Below are 15,744 nucleotides of genomic sequence, written 5' to 3'. Positions count from 1 at the left end.
TATGTGTATAGATTTTCAACTTCAGATTTAGCAGTAAAATGACATTTAATAATGCTAATCCATAAAATGTAAAGTTTATCACTGAAATTTGATCTTGGAAGATCACAATACTCTAGTTTGCTCTGAAAACTCTTTTATATTCAGTTTATTGTAGCATTGTTTATCATAAATTGTAGTATGACGGCAATTTATGATAAACAATGCTACAATAAATGTCTGCAACATTTGGTAATTTTGTCAAATAAGTATTCTAGTCCTATTTGAACACTTTGTAACTGCCATGAGACACAGGCTGCAGCTTGTCTTGACCTTTCCTTGTTTATGGTAAATATGCCAAGATTCATTATTAATTAAATCAAAATACATTAGTTTCAACATATAAAGTGCTTAAAGCATTGACGTGATGTTTTTTTTTCTGCTGATAAATGGCTTCTTTGCCTCCCACTCTCCTCCGCTCTTTCCCCTTCGCCGTACTGTCCACTTTGATTGACTGTTTCTCTTTCTCTGCGCTGGCAGTCAGAGACAGGTGCTGAGTGCTGCTGAGTGTTGCTGTGTGTGTGGGCTCCTGGGGCCTGCTACAACATTCCACTGATAGTTTGATTCAGTCCTTGGGAGAGGAAGAGGAGGAGGACAAATGCCTGCACCAACCTCAAAGAAGAAGAGCCGAGTGGGTAAGTTAAGTGAATTCCTGTGACAGTTTACCTGCCATGGGAGGATTGTGATAACATACTGCAGGTTCCCTTTCTTTATTTTGAGTCCCTCAACAGCAGCCCCCAAACAGCTCTCGACTTCCTGATTTAAAAAGCAGTTTCACTGTTTATTTCAATGGCTGCAAAGTAGGTTGCAAAGTGGTTACTGTCACAGGAACTTCCCCTTTTTACACACACAGGCTGCAAGCGCGCTTACATGACTGTTTGAGCACACATAGAGAACAAAAAAGCGCATACACACAGTTGTGAAAATGGAGGTGAAAGAGGAACTTGTAAAAAAGAAAAAAAGGGGATGCAGAGAGGGGCGTGGAAAATACCAAGGTGACCATATTTGGCATCAGTCGATAATGCAAGCAGAAGATGCAAATGAGATAAGGAGTGGTTGTCATGGCGACTTGATGTTGCGCAGTGATGGTTCGCTGTAAACCTGACCACATTTGTGGTATGGCCGTTGCCAAGCAGAAGGTGTCATTATGAGAGCGAGAGAGTGAGCGACATAGAGGAAGAGAGAAATGAAAATGTTGGTTCATCCCCATAGTGCATTGCGTCAGTGTGACCTGTGTTGAAGCGACTCCGTCTGTCCCAGTGGCACGTCAGCGTTAGACAGACACACAGGTAAGCTCACTGGCTATAACACCACTTTCTGATGGATTCATGTCTGTTGATCACTTAAAATGACTTTTTGTATTATGTTTTCTTGGGGGTTCGTTTTGTAATATTTCATAGTTGTGTAATTGGTGATAATTCCCCTATTTTCAACGAACACAAGTTTCTCCGATACTTTTGCAGAAGACAAAGCAAACTGCTACTTCAGCTGGAGGAAAGTCAAAATTTTCATTATTTTTGTCTTTACACAGCTATGTCTCATTTATCTGTGTTTTGCAGGGTTTGTTAGGAGTTTGAGATGAATGGAGAGTTTATTGAATATGTGCAGCAGTTTATCTGGAGGCTGCCTTTTGACATATAAATTGACGAAAGTTCGAGTGAAAGGCCTCTGTGCTTAGGGTGTTTCCATTCGTTTTCATTTTATCTCCAAGATAAGCTTCAAGCTTGAATGGTGCACACACACACAGGCTCACAAATACAGACACACACACACGCACACACACACACACACACACACACACACACGCACACACACACAATGGTGTCAGATGGGGACAAGACAGCGTGCTATTTCCTCTCTCTGTATTTCAAACTTGACAGCCTGAATTGCACCTGCTTCCCCTCACTGCTTCAAAGTGGAAAGAAGTTACGATAAAACCACAAGGTATGCAGAAGGGAAACATGACTGTAAATTCAAATTAGCAAAATAAATTGTCAGTACAACCCATTTACAACTTGCCTAACTTTCATGTACAATTTTAGTGACGTTGTTGCATATTTATAACATCTGTGCTTCCATAGGGCACTCCTCAAGTATCACGTAACATTAGCAGAAGTTGTTTTTAAATGCAGAAATGACCTCAAAGCAATATTTTGCTTCCTCTCTCCGCAGCCTTTAGTGGGCCCCCTCTGCAAGAGACTGTGTACTGCCGCAGTCGTTGCTGTGATGGTCTGTAATGGAAGTGTAATGTGTATTTGCGGCCTTAGTGATAGATGAGCCGTCAGAGTTTGGCACACAAAAGCTCTGGGACATTTCCTCAGTAGAGTGAGACTTCACATCGGCCAGCCAGTGTCATTTGCAGAGGGCTGCTGGGAAATAGCAGAGCACTGAGATGATAGGGAGGCTTAAGGTAGAAAGTTGTGTTCATCAGGGAAGGTGAACAAAGGTGAAGGGTTAGGATTCAATAGTTTGGCAGTGTCAGAGGATTCACTCATGCTAGACTGTGTTGGCTTAGGGTTAACGCCATTGAGAAGGGTTAGAATGCGAGGGGACTTGATAGAATATTCAGAGCTTCCTCGCAATATGACTCTTTTTCTCTGCTCTTTGAATTTAAAAGTAGCAAATATGTAGGACTTTCAAAGGACCGATAATAAATTTTTCTTTTTTTTTTACTGACTGAATTAAAGCAGATAATCCTACAATTCCCTTATGGCAACTTGATAATGATTTTTATTTTAATGATAATCATTAATTGATTTACTTTCTCAAGCTTGATGAAGACATACTGTTTTCGAAGGCTGAGTAGTGTTCCCCGCAGCTATAGTTCACTGATCTTGATGTGTAAAATTGTTGGTATTCCCCTTTACTCCCACCGCCACACGCCTCTTCCTGTTTTCAGTTGGTTAACATTAGTATGTGTGAAGAGTTTGCTCAACCCCAGTGTGTTGATTCCTGTTGCTCTTTGCTCATACTTAAACAGCTCCAAAGCCTCATTGATCTTGTAGAGAGAGCACAACGGTCACACCATCCTATAATCTGTGAGAGACACAGAAGACACAGGAGGAGCAAGAAGCTCCAAATATATGGCTGATCACATTTAGATAAAGAAGTATAAACTAGAACAAAAAAGGTTATTTTTATTGAGAATAAATCTCTGAAATGATCTCTTGTGGAAATGAATGAGCAAACCATCTGGTCACCGCAAAGCTGGGCTTTACATTTGTGCTTTTAATTGGACAAGGGGAACATGGATCCGCGGGTTTTGTCAAGTTGAGGAGTGGTTGTGGTTGATTGGGGAGAATATTAGTGGGGGGAATGAAGATGTTGTCACAAGCGAGCAATGGTGATGAAAAGTAAGCCCAACGGATAACACAAGAAGAATGACAACGAATAGGAAATAGCAGGGCCGAGGAGTGAAATAAAGTCGCAGAGGCAGAGAGCAGCAGAAGCACGGTTGGCGTGCACTCAGCTGCAGTGGAAGAGGGGAAATTCCACGTCAGTGTCTCGAGTTTTGCAGAGAGCCCAGATCTTTTTGGAGGCGCTGCTAATGTGTCTCCTCTTGAGCCAGAGCAACATCAATCATTGTGTTTCCTTATCATGGGTGAGGGAAAACTCCATCGGGAGGTTATAGTGACCTTCTTCTTCCATTGATCAGCGGTCACACAGAATGCTCCGGCTAATCTAAAAGGCATACTACTGTAAGTGTTCTAGCAGGGCTGTTGTGTCATTGTAGGAAATCCTCCTTCCAACACTAATGAATGATGGTAGGAAATAGATCAAGGCACTGCACTGTGTTGTTGTAGCTAAAACTGGATCTTAAACTTAGAAAAAAAAAGTACTATGACATCCCCCTTCTTGTCTGAACTTTTTAATATTTTTTTTTGCCTTAGAACACAAACACGTTGCATCAGAATGGTGGCTAGGTAAAGGGTTAGCACTGCAGCTGGGGGATTTACCACAGATCATCACCCGGGACTTAAGGGCCTGCCGTGTAAATGAGATATGACTTATCACCAGCTTCGTATTAAGGAGAGCTGTGCAGCAGTGGAAACTGCTCCACACAGAGAAACAAGAGGGAGGGTTATTCAGAAAGACAGCAATGACAGCTTTACATAGGCATAGGGACGTTCTTTTGTCAGTTTATTATACGTGCGCATGCAAATACGCAGAGGAAAGCGAATGGTCTTACATCTGTCCACCGATACGTATCCAGGTCTGTTCTTATTCAAACAGGATTCGGCTTTGGTGTGCGGAATTTGCAAATTCATCTCAAAACTATTTAGGATATTCCAAACACGGCAGCGTTGGGAATGCGCTTTCTCCTTGATTCCAAATGAAGCGAATCAGGGACAGTATGCAGGATCAGGTCAACACACACACCTCAGAAACCTGTAAGGATTCCTGCAGAAGCCAAGGCCACTTTATCTCCATGGCTACAAGATATTGCAGCACCAGGTCCAGAACACATTCTTGGAGTCTCCCTTTGGCTCCTCGGCTTTCCCCTCCTCGCGCTGGCAGATGCCTTGAGTCAACAACAATATAGGGGTGTTTAATAACATGTTGCTGACCTTCAACCGAACTGCACTGGTCGGCATCTTTTGAATAGTCATTCACAGAGTATTTACACACGCTGCTTTTATGTATACGCTGACTGTATAACCCCTTTACCGGCGAGGTTCAGTTATATTTAGTGCAGTTCCTTTGTGTTCTACTTTCCAAGTGTGAGGCTGCAATGTGTGAGGCTGAGCTAAGGTGTCTGGGGGTTTGCATGCCACAGCAAAACAAAAATGGCTATATGAAAGAAAGAGAAGGGATACAGGCAGAAGCCAGACCTTATCTGTCCCTGTACATTTCTTTCCATAATTCCCTGTCCACTTCCCTTTTTTATTAGTTCTTTCCGATTGCTGCTTTTCTCCTCATTCACCCTTACCTCTTTAAATCCCTTATTTCACTTGTTTCTATCTTACTGTCTCCTATCTGGTCATTTCGAATATCTCTGTCCCAGCTGTAAAAAATTCCAATGCCACTTTAGGCATGGCCTTTCCTTGCGTCACTTTTTCTCCTCTCAGTAATTTCCCCTTCTTTTTCTCCTTCCTTATCTACTTCCTCCCAATGTTTCCTTCCTACCTCCTTTCCTTTCTTCCCTCTCTCCTTCCCTAAACTTCAGTGGATAGGCAAGGGCAGTGTGGCTGTGTAACTGAACCAGCACTTCCTGGAGTTGTTTTAGGGAAGGGGGGGGGGCTGGTGGGGAGGGGGTGTGGCAAGCCTTCAGTGAGGAAGAGCGGGGAGGGAGGGAGAGGGGGACTGCAGGATCTGAATGCCCAGTGCAGTCAGGGCTCCCTCCTCTTCCTCCTCCTCCCTCCCTCCCTCTCCACAGCTGTTGCTACTGCCACCCAGCGAGCGCCACTTTCTCCTCTGGGCAGCAGACAGACAGACGATCCAGAGGCGGCTGGGGGAGTCAGTATAGAGAGACAGCCCAGCTCAGCCACTTTTTCTGTGAGACACTAGGGGAGGGAAGACACTAGCGCACACAGCCAACGCTGCAACGCACACACACACACACAATCGCATGCACAAATCAAACAGACAAACACTCCTCCTCTGTCTCTCTCTCTCTCTCCCTCTCCCTCTCTCTCTCTCTCTAGCCCTCTCTCTCTAGCCCTCTCTCTCTAGCCCTCTCTCTCTCACTCCGGTGCTCGGCTTGGCGCGGCTCCTCCACTCATTCGCTGCTGATTTCCCCCCCTTGCTCACTGGCTTGCCACTCGTTTTTCTGCCTTGCTGCTCTGCCTGCCTGCCTGCCTGCCTGCCTGCCTGCCTGCCTGAGAATGGTCCAGCCGGTGCCCGGGGGTCTGCTGTCGCGGCCTGTCTGAACACACACGCATAAACACAGAGTCCATCTCGACAAGGCGGAAGCACACACACAACACAACACTGGAGAGCAATGTGAGAGGTAAGAGTCTGGTTTATAGCCCTCCTCCTTGTCTCATTGGTTCATCTAGATCTTTCCTCCTGTGCTCTGCGTGCGCTGCAGTCTTTACTTTCCAAAGTAAGCGAGCTGTGTGCATTAGAGCATAGGTAGAGATTGTTTGTCTTAGTGTCTGCCATAGTGTGTGCGTGTGTGTGCGTGTGCGTGTGCATGTGCGTGTGTGTGTGTGTGTGAGAGAATGTGTGTGTGTGATCAGCATGTGGGCCACAGGGTAAAGATCTATTTGTCACAGTTTGTTTTATAGATATAGGCACACAAACACACACACACACAGACACACATGCATGTACATACACAGACACAGTAAGACACATTCTTGGCTCAAAGCAGACAGTCATACAATAGCTACTTCCTGAGGGTAGCGCTAGTTAGCAAGAAAATTTGCTGGTGTGTGTGCGCAAGCGTGTGCGTGTTTGTGTGTGTGTGTGTGTTTGTGTGTGTGTGTGTGTGTGTGTGTGTGTGTGTGTGTGTGTGTGTGTGTGTGTGTGTGTGTGTTTGGATGACCGTGGTTGTTCCAGGAAGCAGTGGAGAGGATCAATAGATCGCCCACTCAGCTTTCATTCCCTTCGTCTGACTCAACCCTGGACATGTTGGGAGTTATCCTGCAGGGCTTGGTTAACAAGGAGAGTGGCAAAATTTGACTCTCTTACCTTTTCCCTCCCTTGCTGCGTCAGCCTTACAGGGGGGGGGCATGGTTTAGCATGCCGCGAATGTGTGTGTTTCTACGTGTGTGTGCCGTGTAAGACAAACTCCCGCCCCGCCGCATGTAAATTATCTGTGACATGTGAAGCTGCTGCTACCTTATATGGTGAGCACAGTATTTCAGTACAGTTGGATCTTGCCAAGCATTCCGGGTCGCGGGAGGAGAGAGTGTGTGAGAGGGTGGCTCTGTCTGTGGTGTGTGTGTGTGTGTGTGTGTGTGTGTGTGTGTGTGTGTGTGTGTGTGTGTGTGTGTGTGTGTGTGTGTGTGTGTGTGTGTGTGTGTGTGTGTTAGCGTGTGTGTGACTAAGTGAGTGTTTTCATGCGTCTGACAGAGGGGGAGTGACTGAGGAGAGAGAGGAAGAAAGTTGAAGAGAGAAAGAAAGAGGGGCAAGAACGAGAGCGAGTAAATGGAGGGATTTTACTTGTCTGATGTTTAAACTGGAGTGAAAGTAAGTCGTTTTCACTCTTTATTAAGGCTTTGGGAGATAACGTAAGGTTGCCCTGTGATGTTTTTCCTCCTTTATGGGACTTTGGGTTTGTCTTTGTGCCATATGCTCATGTAAACAGACGCAAAGTTTATTTTCTAATGTCAGATTCAAATACAATAATTTCAAAGTTCTTTTTCCAGACATTTGTTTTGTCTGGGAGTTTTAAAACTGTTCGAATAACAGCAGGACACGGTTTTGGTCAAATATGAAATGTGAAAGCCAGAGGATCTTCAGAGGTTTAAACTCTAGCCTTCCTTCTCTACTCTCCACTCTTTGTCCCTCTCTTCGCCACCTCTGCCCTCCCCCCTCTCTCTCTCCTCTCTCTGGGTTTCCTCTTGGTGGTGTGTCCGTGGTTGGGGCGATGATGAGGAATGTTGTTGTTTTGACTTGAAGGCATTCAGGGTGGCTCAGACAGTAGCACACACACACACACACACACACACACACGCACACACCACATGCGCAACACAGGACAGATGTGCGGCAGATTGCATTGTTGAAACAAGATCCCCATGGTAGCTCTGCTGCAGGTAGACTCTCAATTTGCTGTGCGGCAGAAGCCTTAAGGAACATAATGCTGTTGTTGTCACCGTGACTGCTTTGGCTTGTAATGTGAAAGGTAATATCATGCCCTGTGTGTGTGTTGTTTTATACTGTGTGTGTGTGTGTGTGTGTGTGTGTGAACTCAGGTGCAAATTGCCCAGCATTTATGCGTGGTGCTTATGATCTAGGGTCTGCCCTACAGACAGGATTATGTGCATGGCTGAATCTGCGCTGACAGGTTAAGCCTTTCTTACACGGGGGCTTCTCTGTATATGTTCCTAATGTGTTATGAGCACATTTCAACCCCTCCGAGCAACAGTTTGACACAGCTTTGGCTGAGTAAGACCACCTCTCCACTTCATGAAATTCCAAGCTAAAATGTCTTACTGACTAACTTTTAGAGACATGGTTGAGTTTTAACTTGCCCCAATATTGACCTATTTCTATTCTTTTCAGAAAGACAGTTGTAGTTGTTATTCCAATATATAGAGGAAGCATTGCCACTGTCTACCTCTATCCAAACCAGACAACAGCTCTAATAAGCAGTGTGAGCCGCATGTCGAAGCTGCTGTTCCAGGGAGATAGTAATAAGGGTCTAGTTATTTTGTTGTTGTTCTGTCCAGAGGTACGCGTGTCAACACAAGCCTCTCCGTGTTTTTTCTTACAGACTTTTTTTTATATATCTTAAACACACTCCTGCCCCAATAGTCTCATTCTGTCACTCACATTCTCTCTCTCTAGACACTTTTCTTACCAGGTCTTTGTTTCTATCATTTGACATTGCTATATTAGAAGCAGGGCCCAACTCAAGACAGATGGCGTGAGTTCATTACCATGGCAAGTCCTACATGAATATGATTGACTAAATGAAATGATACAGATAACCAGTGCACCGGATAAACTTGGTCACTAGCAAAGTATGTTTGCATGTAATGTACGGAAAAGTGAAGCTAAACAGAAGTACTGTGTGTGCTTTGTGTTAGTAATAGCATACATGATTATACTGTGGTGTATGCTCAGGAATGAAAATACATTCTGTTCTGTATGTCTGTAAATGTATCATATGAGGCAAAGCTGTTGTTCCAAAAAGAAATATTTGAACACATTAGAAAGTCTGTTTAAAGACGGATATTTGATTTCAGAAACTACTATGATGTGTTTGGACAGCAACACATACTGTATGTAAAATGTCAAGATCCGATGACATCTATAGCTTATGATTCACATCATTTTAACGTCTCAACAAATGTCAGACATGTCATGTCAGGCAATAGTTTTTCGTTTTTCCTCTTATTTTTTTTATTTAAAAAAATGTAAGGTGTCACCTGTCTGAAAATGTTGACATCAGCCTGAATATACCTCAGCACACTGACACAGACAACATAAATGTGAGCTAATGGGCCACTCATTTAACCATAAGGACAGCCACTATCCTCACTGTCCGGTGACTTCACCACATCCTTACGCACACATCCGAACACTAAGACTCAGTGTTGCAGAGTCAGATATTCACCACAGTTTAAGAATACTCGGTTGGGACACATAGAGAGAGGTCTGTGTGTTTGTTTTGTGTTGGGTTTGTGTGGACGTTAGCTCAATCCATGTATGCTAAACAAGAGATCTAATTGTTTCCAGAGGTTCGGAGGAATCAATAGGCATTGTGTGTTGTGGGTTCCCAAGCCCAAGACTCACTTTCAGAGCCACGTTATTTAAACTGATGACCAATGCGTCAGTTAAACAAAATAGTCAAGAGGAGATGTTGTCACTACCAGCTATGTTTATACTCATATTAGCAAGATTTAGTTTTTGTGGAGCACTGCATCCCCATGTGAGTTGTTCCATCTATAACCTCTATTCAATCACTCTTGCTTAAAGACATATGAGCTTGTATAATTTATTTTGAATGCTACATGCTGTTGCTCTATAGCTCTTATTCTCATTTTAATGCGGACCCTACTGTGTGCAATCTCTCAACCTACCTGAAACGTTGCAGCAAAACAAACCCAGTTTACTCACGGATGTGTGTGGTATTGAAGAGCTATAGTAGCTAGAGTAGCAACCTCTGAGTGGGTGTGTGTGTGTGCGTGCGTGCGTGCGTGTTTGCCAGTTTGAAAAAGATCAGGCGACTTCGAACAGCATATGGTCACGTGTCCACATATGCACTAGTGTGTGTACGTGTCTATTGAAAGGGTCAGTGAGGGCAATATTGACATGCTTTATTCTGAGCACATGGAGCAGCGGTAGCAGTGAAGAGGCCCCGGGGTGTTGCATTTCCTCCGGTGTCCTCCACTGGGATGACCTGCCTCAGCATACTGTCACCCTGGATCCACCTCTGTCAATATGCTGAAACCACTCCTTTGGCTAAACAGCAGCAAACCAAACGAGACAAACGCCTCTTTCTCTGCAGTCGAAGCTGAACATAGGAGCTCGGCCTCTAAGCTACAGTATAACCTAGGCTTCCGTTCCAGATCTTGCAGTATAACAAGTAGCAAAAATATGGGTTTAACATCCGTCACACTGCACCATTCAATGCACCAGTTTAATATGTTGTATGTGATTGTGCAGTATAGAGCCTCCAGTGACTCCTGACCGATGGTTTGTTAAACAAAGGTACTGATATCCTGCTTCATTTTTCAGGAAGTCTTACCATAACTGGGATCTACCACGCCTTCTCTCTTGTTGTCCCTGGCAGTTAATCACAATGACAATTTCCAGACCAGCCCATGGTTAGCCACCAGCGCGCTTGCTTTGATTGCGCTAACCTGTTAATAAGTTAGGACATGCCATAATAACCAAGCAGATCTCCGGGTTGAAGGAAATCCCCCAGAGCACCATCCATCACAGTCAACTATGCGAAAACGCTGGTAGGTTTTTTTTATATGCATAGTTTGCGCTTTCTTTCGAGGTGAAGAGAGGGTTTCGTCTTTCGACTAGTTGAGAACAGATTTTGTTTTGTGACTCATTACCAAGGGAAAGCAAAAGAAGTGCAGGCTTGCTTCTTGCGTGTAACAAACTGTTTGTGCCGTCGAGACACATCCCTAACGTCACATGACCATGGGCTGACGGTGATGGCGCTGTTATTGAAGACACACTTCCTCCTTCTTGCAGCCGCGCGGCGTTGTGGCCACGTGTTCTAAATAGGGTGATAGGAAGAACACTTTGTCTGTCAGTCGCTCGCTCTAGCATTTCCCCTTCCTCCGGTGTGGTTGACCTTGCACCAGCATTGCAAGACCTTGGAGTCTGAGGGAGTGCTGCTGAGGATGCTGGGAGAGAACGCAGGCCGCAGACACAAGCACATTGAGGGGGCACAAAGGCACAGGCATGCAAGCAGTTGGAAGGGGGGTGAAAAGAGCTGGAAGACCAAAGTGGGAGTCGGAGCCGCCGGTTAAAAAACTGTATAAATGATGTGGTTAGTGCAGAAGAGTGGATCATATTATTAAACAGTCATCTGGATGCCACGGAGACAAGGGGGACCGACAGTTAAAGTGGAATTAGATGGAGGGAGTGGCATACTGACAAGCAAGACCATAGAGATGAAGAAATCAATAGGGGAAGGACAGCCATGTCCAGACATGATAGATCGTAATGAGGGCTCATTATCACGCTGGCACTGTCTTATACACCACCATACTAAAATGTCTCCCTCTCTCCCTCACTTAATAGATAACATAGAAACAGATTAGGCAGCCAGACAGAACGCAAGGGGCGTCAGCTTTTCATGCTTCAAGCCATCATATTCTCTGATTTGATTGAAGACGGCCCCTGGTGCCTTCAATTTATTAAAAAATATATCTATGTAAGATTTGATATGATATATTTCTCTCTTCCACCTTTTCCATTCATGTCCAGCTGTGGCTTGAGTTCTGACTGATTAAACTTAGTAACTCATTTATTATTATTATTATTATTATTATTATTATTATTATTATTATTATTATTATTATTATTATTATTATTATTATTATTATTATTATTATTATTATTACAGAAATGATCTTTGCTCACCTTAACTCAACTTTGTGCAAAGTATATTTGGGTAGTAAAAGTGTGCAGTCATCATCCTTATCGTACTGAGCAATAAATACGATATAATATATATGATATTGGAAACAAAGGTCCCGGGGCATACAGGGTTACACAGAAAGATTAGACTTGGCTGACTTGGCATTTTCACATGCACTATGTAAACAAGCAAACGGCACGGTAAATGTTGGGCGAGTTTCACTCCAGGACGAGACACGTAATCCAGCGGCTCTTGGTCAAAATGTTTTACGGCATGAAAAGCCTATAAATACTGACTCGGAAACATTAATACTTCTCATGAAAAATCAATAATCTGTCATTTGGAAATATGGACCAGGGAGGTAATGTATCTTTTATGTTTGCATTTTATTGAAAGGTTCATTTATTTTGAGTCTCCCCTCTAAAGTGCATGAAATGAAAGGTAAATTGTGTGTGTGTGTGTGTGTGTGTGTGTGTGTGTGTGTGTGTGTATGTGTGTGTGTGTGTGTGTGTGTGTGTGTGTGTGTGTGTGTGTGTGTGTGTGTGTGTGTGTGTGTGTGAATATTGTGGGGGTAGGGCAGTCTAATAGCGTTTGTGTTCTGATTATACTCCCACTCCAAAGGTCGTTTGTAACAGTTATGCTACATTTGCTATTCTAGGGGTCATCCAAGGTGATGCTAAGCGGTTTCCTCCTTCACTCTCCAACGCTCCCTGTAACATATATCCATGTTGCTGCTGGGTCATCATGACCTAGGCTGCACTGCTGCAGGGCTCTGATATAGAGTGTTGCAGTGTTGCAGTGCCGTAAAGTTAGCAGCAGTTTCGTGGCACTGCTGTAGGTGCACCCGCTGTTCTGCGAAAAAGCGATTTCTCTACACAAGGGTGTGGTGAGTTACCCTGCCCGTGCGATAAGAGTCGAATGGGCCCACGGGAGCCCAGTCATTCAAATTCCTTGCGCAAAACCCCGTGCAATGGACTCACCCAAAAATAGAAACCACAGACAGGCAACATTACAAAATTCTGAACACTAAACACGTCGCAACCCATGGTCTCTTCTGCATGTGATACATGGGGAATTTGGATGAGCCAATGATAAACACAGTGTTATTGCAGGGTTAAAACATCTGTGTGAGATCAGGGCAGTATATGGCTGTGACGATGACGGTTACTTTTTATTTAAAAAATGCTTGAGTTGATTTGGAAGGACTTCCATGAAGAGTTTTTTTTTTGTTGTGAAAGAAATATATCATCTGTTTGTTAGAAATCAAGTAGTCATAGAAATAGTGTGCTAAGCCATTAGTTTAGCCTGCCTCTCTCTCTCTCTTTATCTTGCTCTCTCTCTCTCTCTTCCTCTTGCAGCAGCCAGGTCAGCCTCCTCTTTGCTCCTCCCCCTGCTCTCACCTGGCGCTCGGCCCAGAATGTTGCTGCAACTCTGCTAGCTCTCATTGGTCCCCGCTCTCACACCGCTTCGCAAGAAGGGAAATGACTAACCTCTTCTCCCACATGCCCTGCCTTGACTTCCCCCCTATGCTTTCACTCTCTCCCTCTCTTTCACCTCTTAACACATTTGCAATGGCCGGCTTTGCTGAACTTGACTGTAAGTGATACAGGATTTGATCCGATTTTTCCCTGCGGCGACCAGGGGAGGTGGAAAGTTGTGAATGGCTACTTTGTGCATTTGTGTGTGTGTGTGTGTGTGTGTGTGTGTGTGTGTGTGTGTGTGTGTGTGTGTGTGTGTGTGTGTGTGTGTGTGTGTGTGTGTGTGTGTGTGTGTGTGTGTGTGTGTGTGTGTGTGTGTGTGTGTGTGTGTGTGTGTGTGTGTGTGTGTGTGTGTGTGTGTGTGTGTGTGTGTGTGCGAGTATGGGTAAGTTTGTGTGTGTGTGGGTGGCGTGGCGTGATGAACGCGTGTGCACACCATGTGTGTTTAGAGTGCAGGGCGGGTGAAAGTTTTCTTTGCTTTAGCTGACACCCCTGCATTTCTGGCATTTTAGCATATTATTTATTCCCACAGCTACGTAGCTTAGCTATAGGACATGACTTGAGAAAAAAAATATTGTAGGTCAGATCAGTACATCCAATGAATTTAAAAAATAAAGAGACAATAAACCTGAAAGTTTTCTTTGAATGTTTATCATCTAACTTGCCTTTTTCTCTGTCTTTCCATCCTTTTGTATCCCCCCCCATCTCTCTCTCTCCCCAGAGGAAGTGCCTTCCCTGATGTCTGCTGCAGCTTGGACCTGCTTCTACAGCTGTAGCTCTACCCTGCCTCCCCCCCTGCCTCCCGCCTAGCTCGCTTGCTGCCACGGTAACACGTGTTCAAGGACAGAGACCTGCTCATCCCTCCACCATCAACATCTGCCGCTCTCACGACCAGCTGACCATCCTGTAACCCCAGCAGCCCGACACAATCCCCCAGGCCCACGCAGCATCTCACCCACCTTGCCTTTCACCATCGCCTTGGGCCCTCTAAGCGTCCACTCAGTCCACAGTGCCCTTAACCCAGGCTACCTACACCTAGACTAATCACCTTTGTTGCCTGCTTCACTGCACCTAACCAGAGGGCTCCCTTTTCTTTTTTGGCAACTCAAAACGTTCGGCGAAATCATTTACTGGATATAAACTCTTCCTGTTTGATTGATTGATTAATCAGGATAATTATCCATGAACATACACAGCGAGAAAAATAAAACACCGTCCTGCAACATTTCCCTTTGGAACAGGAGCCCTTCCTCAATCAATTAGGAACTTTATTTTTCGTTTCATTTCAACTTTAGACGCACGTATCAAGACTCTTAACAGATAAGCAAACAAAAAAAAAAGACCTGACAAGTTGTGGATTAAAACACTAGAGGTACTTTATTTTGCGCTCGTTGTTGAGTTTTTCAGCTCGGAATACCTTTTTTGCCAGCGTGTTGCCATGGCGATGAACATGTCACACATCCGCGACACAAAGTGGCTGACGCTTGAGGTGTGCAGGGAGTTCCAGAGGAACACGTGCTCGCGCTCAGACCAGGAGTGCAAGTTTGCTCATCCGGCCAAGAGTTGTCAGGTGGACAACGGACGGGTGATCGCTTGCTTTGACTCACTCAAGGTAAGAATCTCAGACAGACAGATAGGCCAAGATATGTAGAGTGCCAGCACATTCAGTCTGACAGGCAACATATGTAGTTCCAAACTGGAATAAGCAGTTTTTCTAACATCATGGAGTAGAGTTCACCATCTGGCCACGGCATGTGCTTTCCCCTGCCTTGGTCCCTCCTATTTCTGGTCATCTGACTGCAACATGTGATCAAAGGGACACAGAGGGAGGGGTGTCAGGCAGCGTTTTAGTTTCAGGAAGTAGAAGTGGGGCGTTTGTAACACTGCACTGTGGAATTTTCGAGAAACGGACTGAAATGTTTTGTCTGGTGTTTGCTGCTCTCATTTCCAACAGGAGTCGTTTGCGAGTCAGACGCATTTCCGACTGATTACGCTCATTATGATGTGCATAAACACTCTTGAATGAATTTACTACATCAGCACAGTCCCTCTGGAAGTGATACACACTGCTGTGTGCCAGCTCTTTGAAAGGAAAACTTGGAGGAATAGACGTTCACGTGTACAGACGCATATGGATGCCGTGAGCACCACACGTTTCAACAGCTAGAGAGGAGCGAGGCGATAGCGTCATCGTGGAGATCTCGCTCAGTCAAACCACTTCCTGTTCAGAGGCCCAGGGGCAGTTAGGGGGGTTTTGTTTGTGGGTGTGGGTCTATATATGCGTGTGTGTGTTTGAGAGCAAAGTTGGGGGCAGATTTGGGGCACGGTATGCAGTAGTTTTCCATTTTTAGGCAGGAAGGCAAACACCTCTTTCCCTTTCTCTCTCTTTCACAATCTGTCTTTTTATCGGAGCACAAGATCTCTAGAGAAGGGCGGACCTCGACCCAAAGTTTCCAGCACTGACACACACACCCACACACACAGGTTTGGCTGTGTTGTGTTTTTTTT

The 15,744-nt window shown here is 44.7% G+C and overlaps 1 protein-coding gene across 21 annotated transcripts in view; it reads left to right on the top strand.

The window, feature by feature from the left end:
• The first annotated feature begins 1,201 nt into the window (after positions 1–1,201).
• The window catches only part of mbnl1 (muscleblind-like splicing regulator 1), a 42,335-nt gene continuing 27,792 nt past the window's right edge, over positions 1,202–15,744 (top strand). For 4 of the 21 annotated variants that reach the window (XM_080034296.1, XM_080034300.1, XM_080034295.1 and 1 more), the window contains exons 1-2: positions 6,995–7,173; positions 13,958–14,848. In XM_080034296.1, coding sequence (XP_079890422.1) covers positions 14,675–14,848 — 174 coding nt within the window. In that variant the 5' untranslated portion in view covers positions 6,995–7,173; positions 13,958–14,674. Of the gene's footprint in view, positions 1,326–5,503; positions 5,987–6,988; positions 7,174–10,392; positions 10,620–13,232; positions 13,355–13,957; positions 14,849–15,744 lie in introns of those variants that run through there. The other 17 variants (XM_080034298.1, XM_080034312.1, XM_080034297.1 and 14 more) reach the window with 12 other exon arrangements.

Source organism: Ammodytes marinus (genome assembly GCF_949987685.1).
Source record: "Ammodytes marinus genome assembly, chromosome: 9".
Classification (NCBI taxonomy): Eukaryota; Metazoa; Chordata; class Actinopteri; order Uranoscopiformes; family Ammodytidae; genus Ammodytes; species Ammodytes marinus.
The sequence above is the reverse complement of the archived record's forward strand: the minus strand, read 5'-3'. Positions and strand labels throughout refer to the sequence as shown.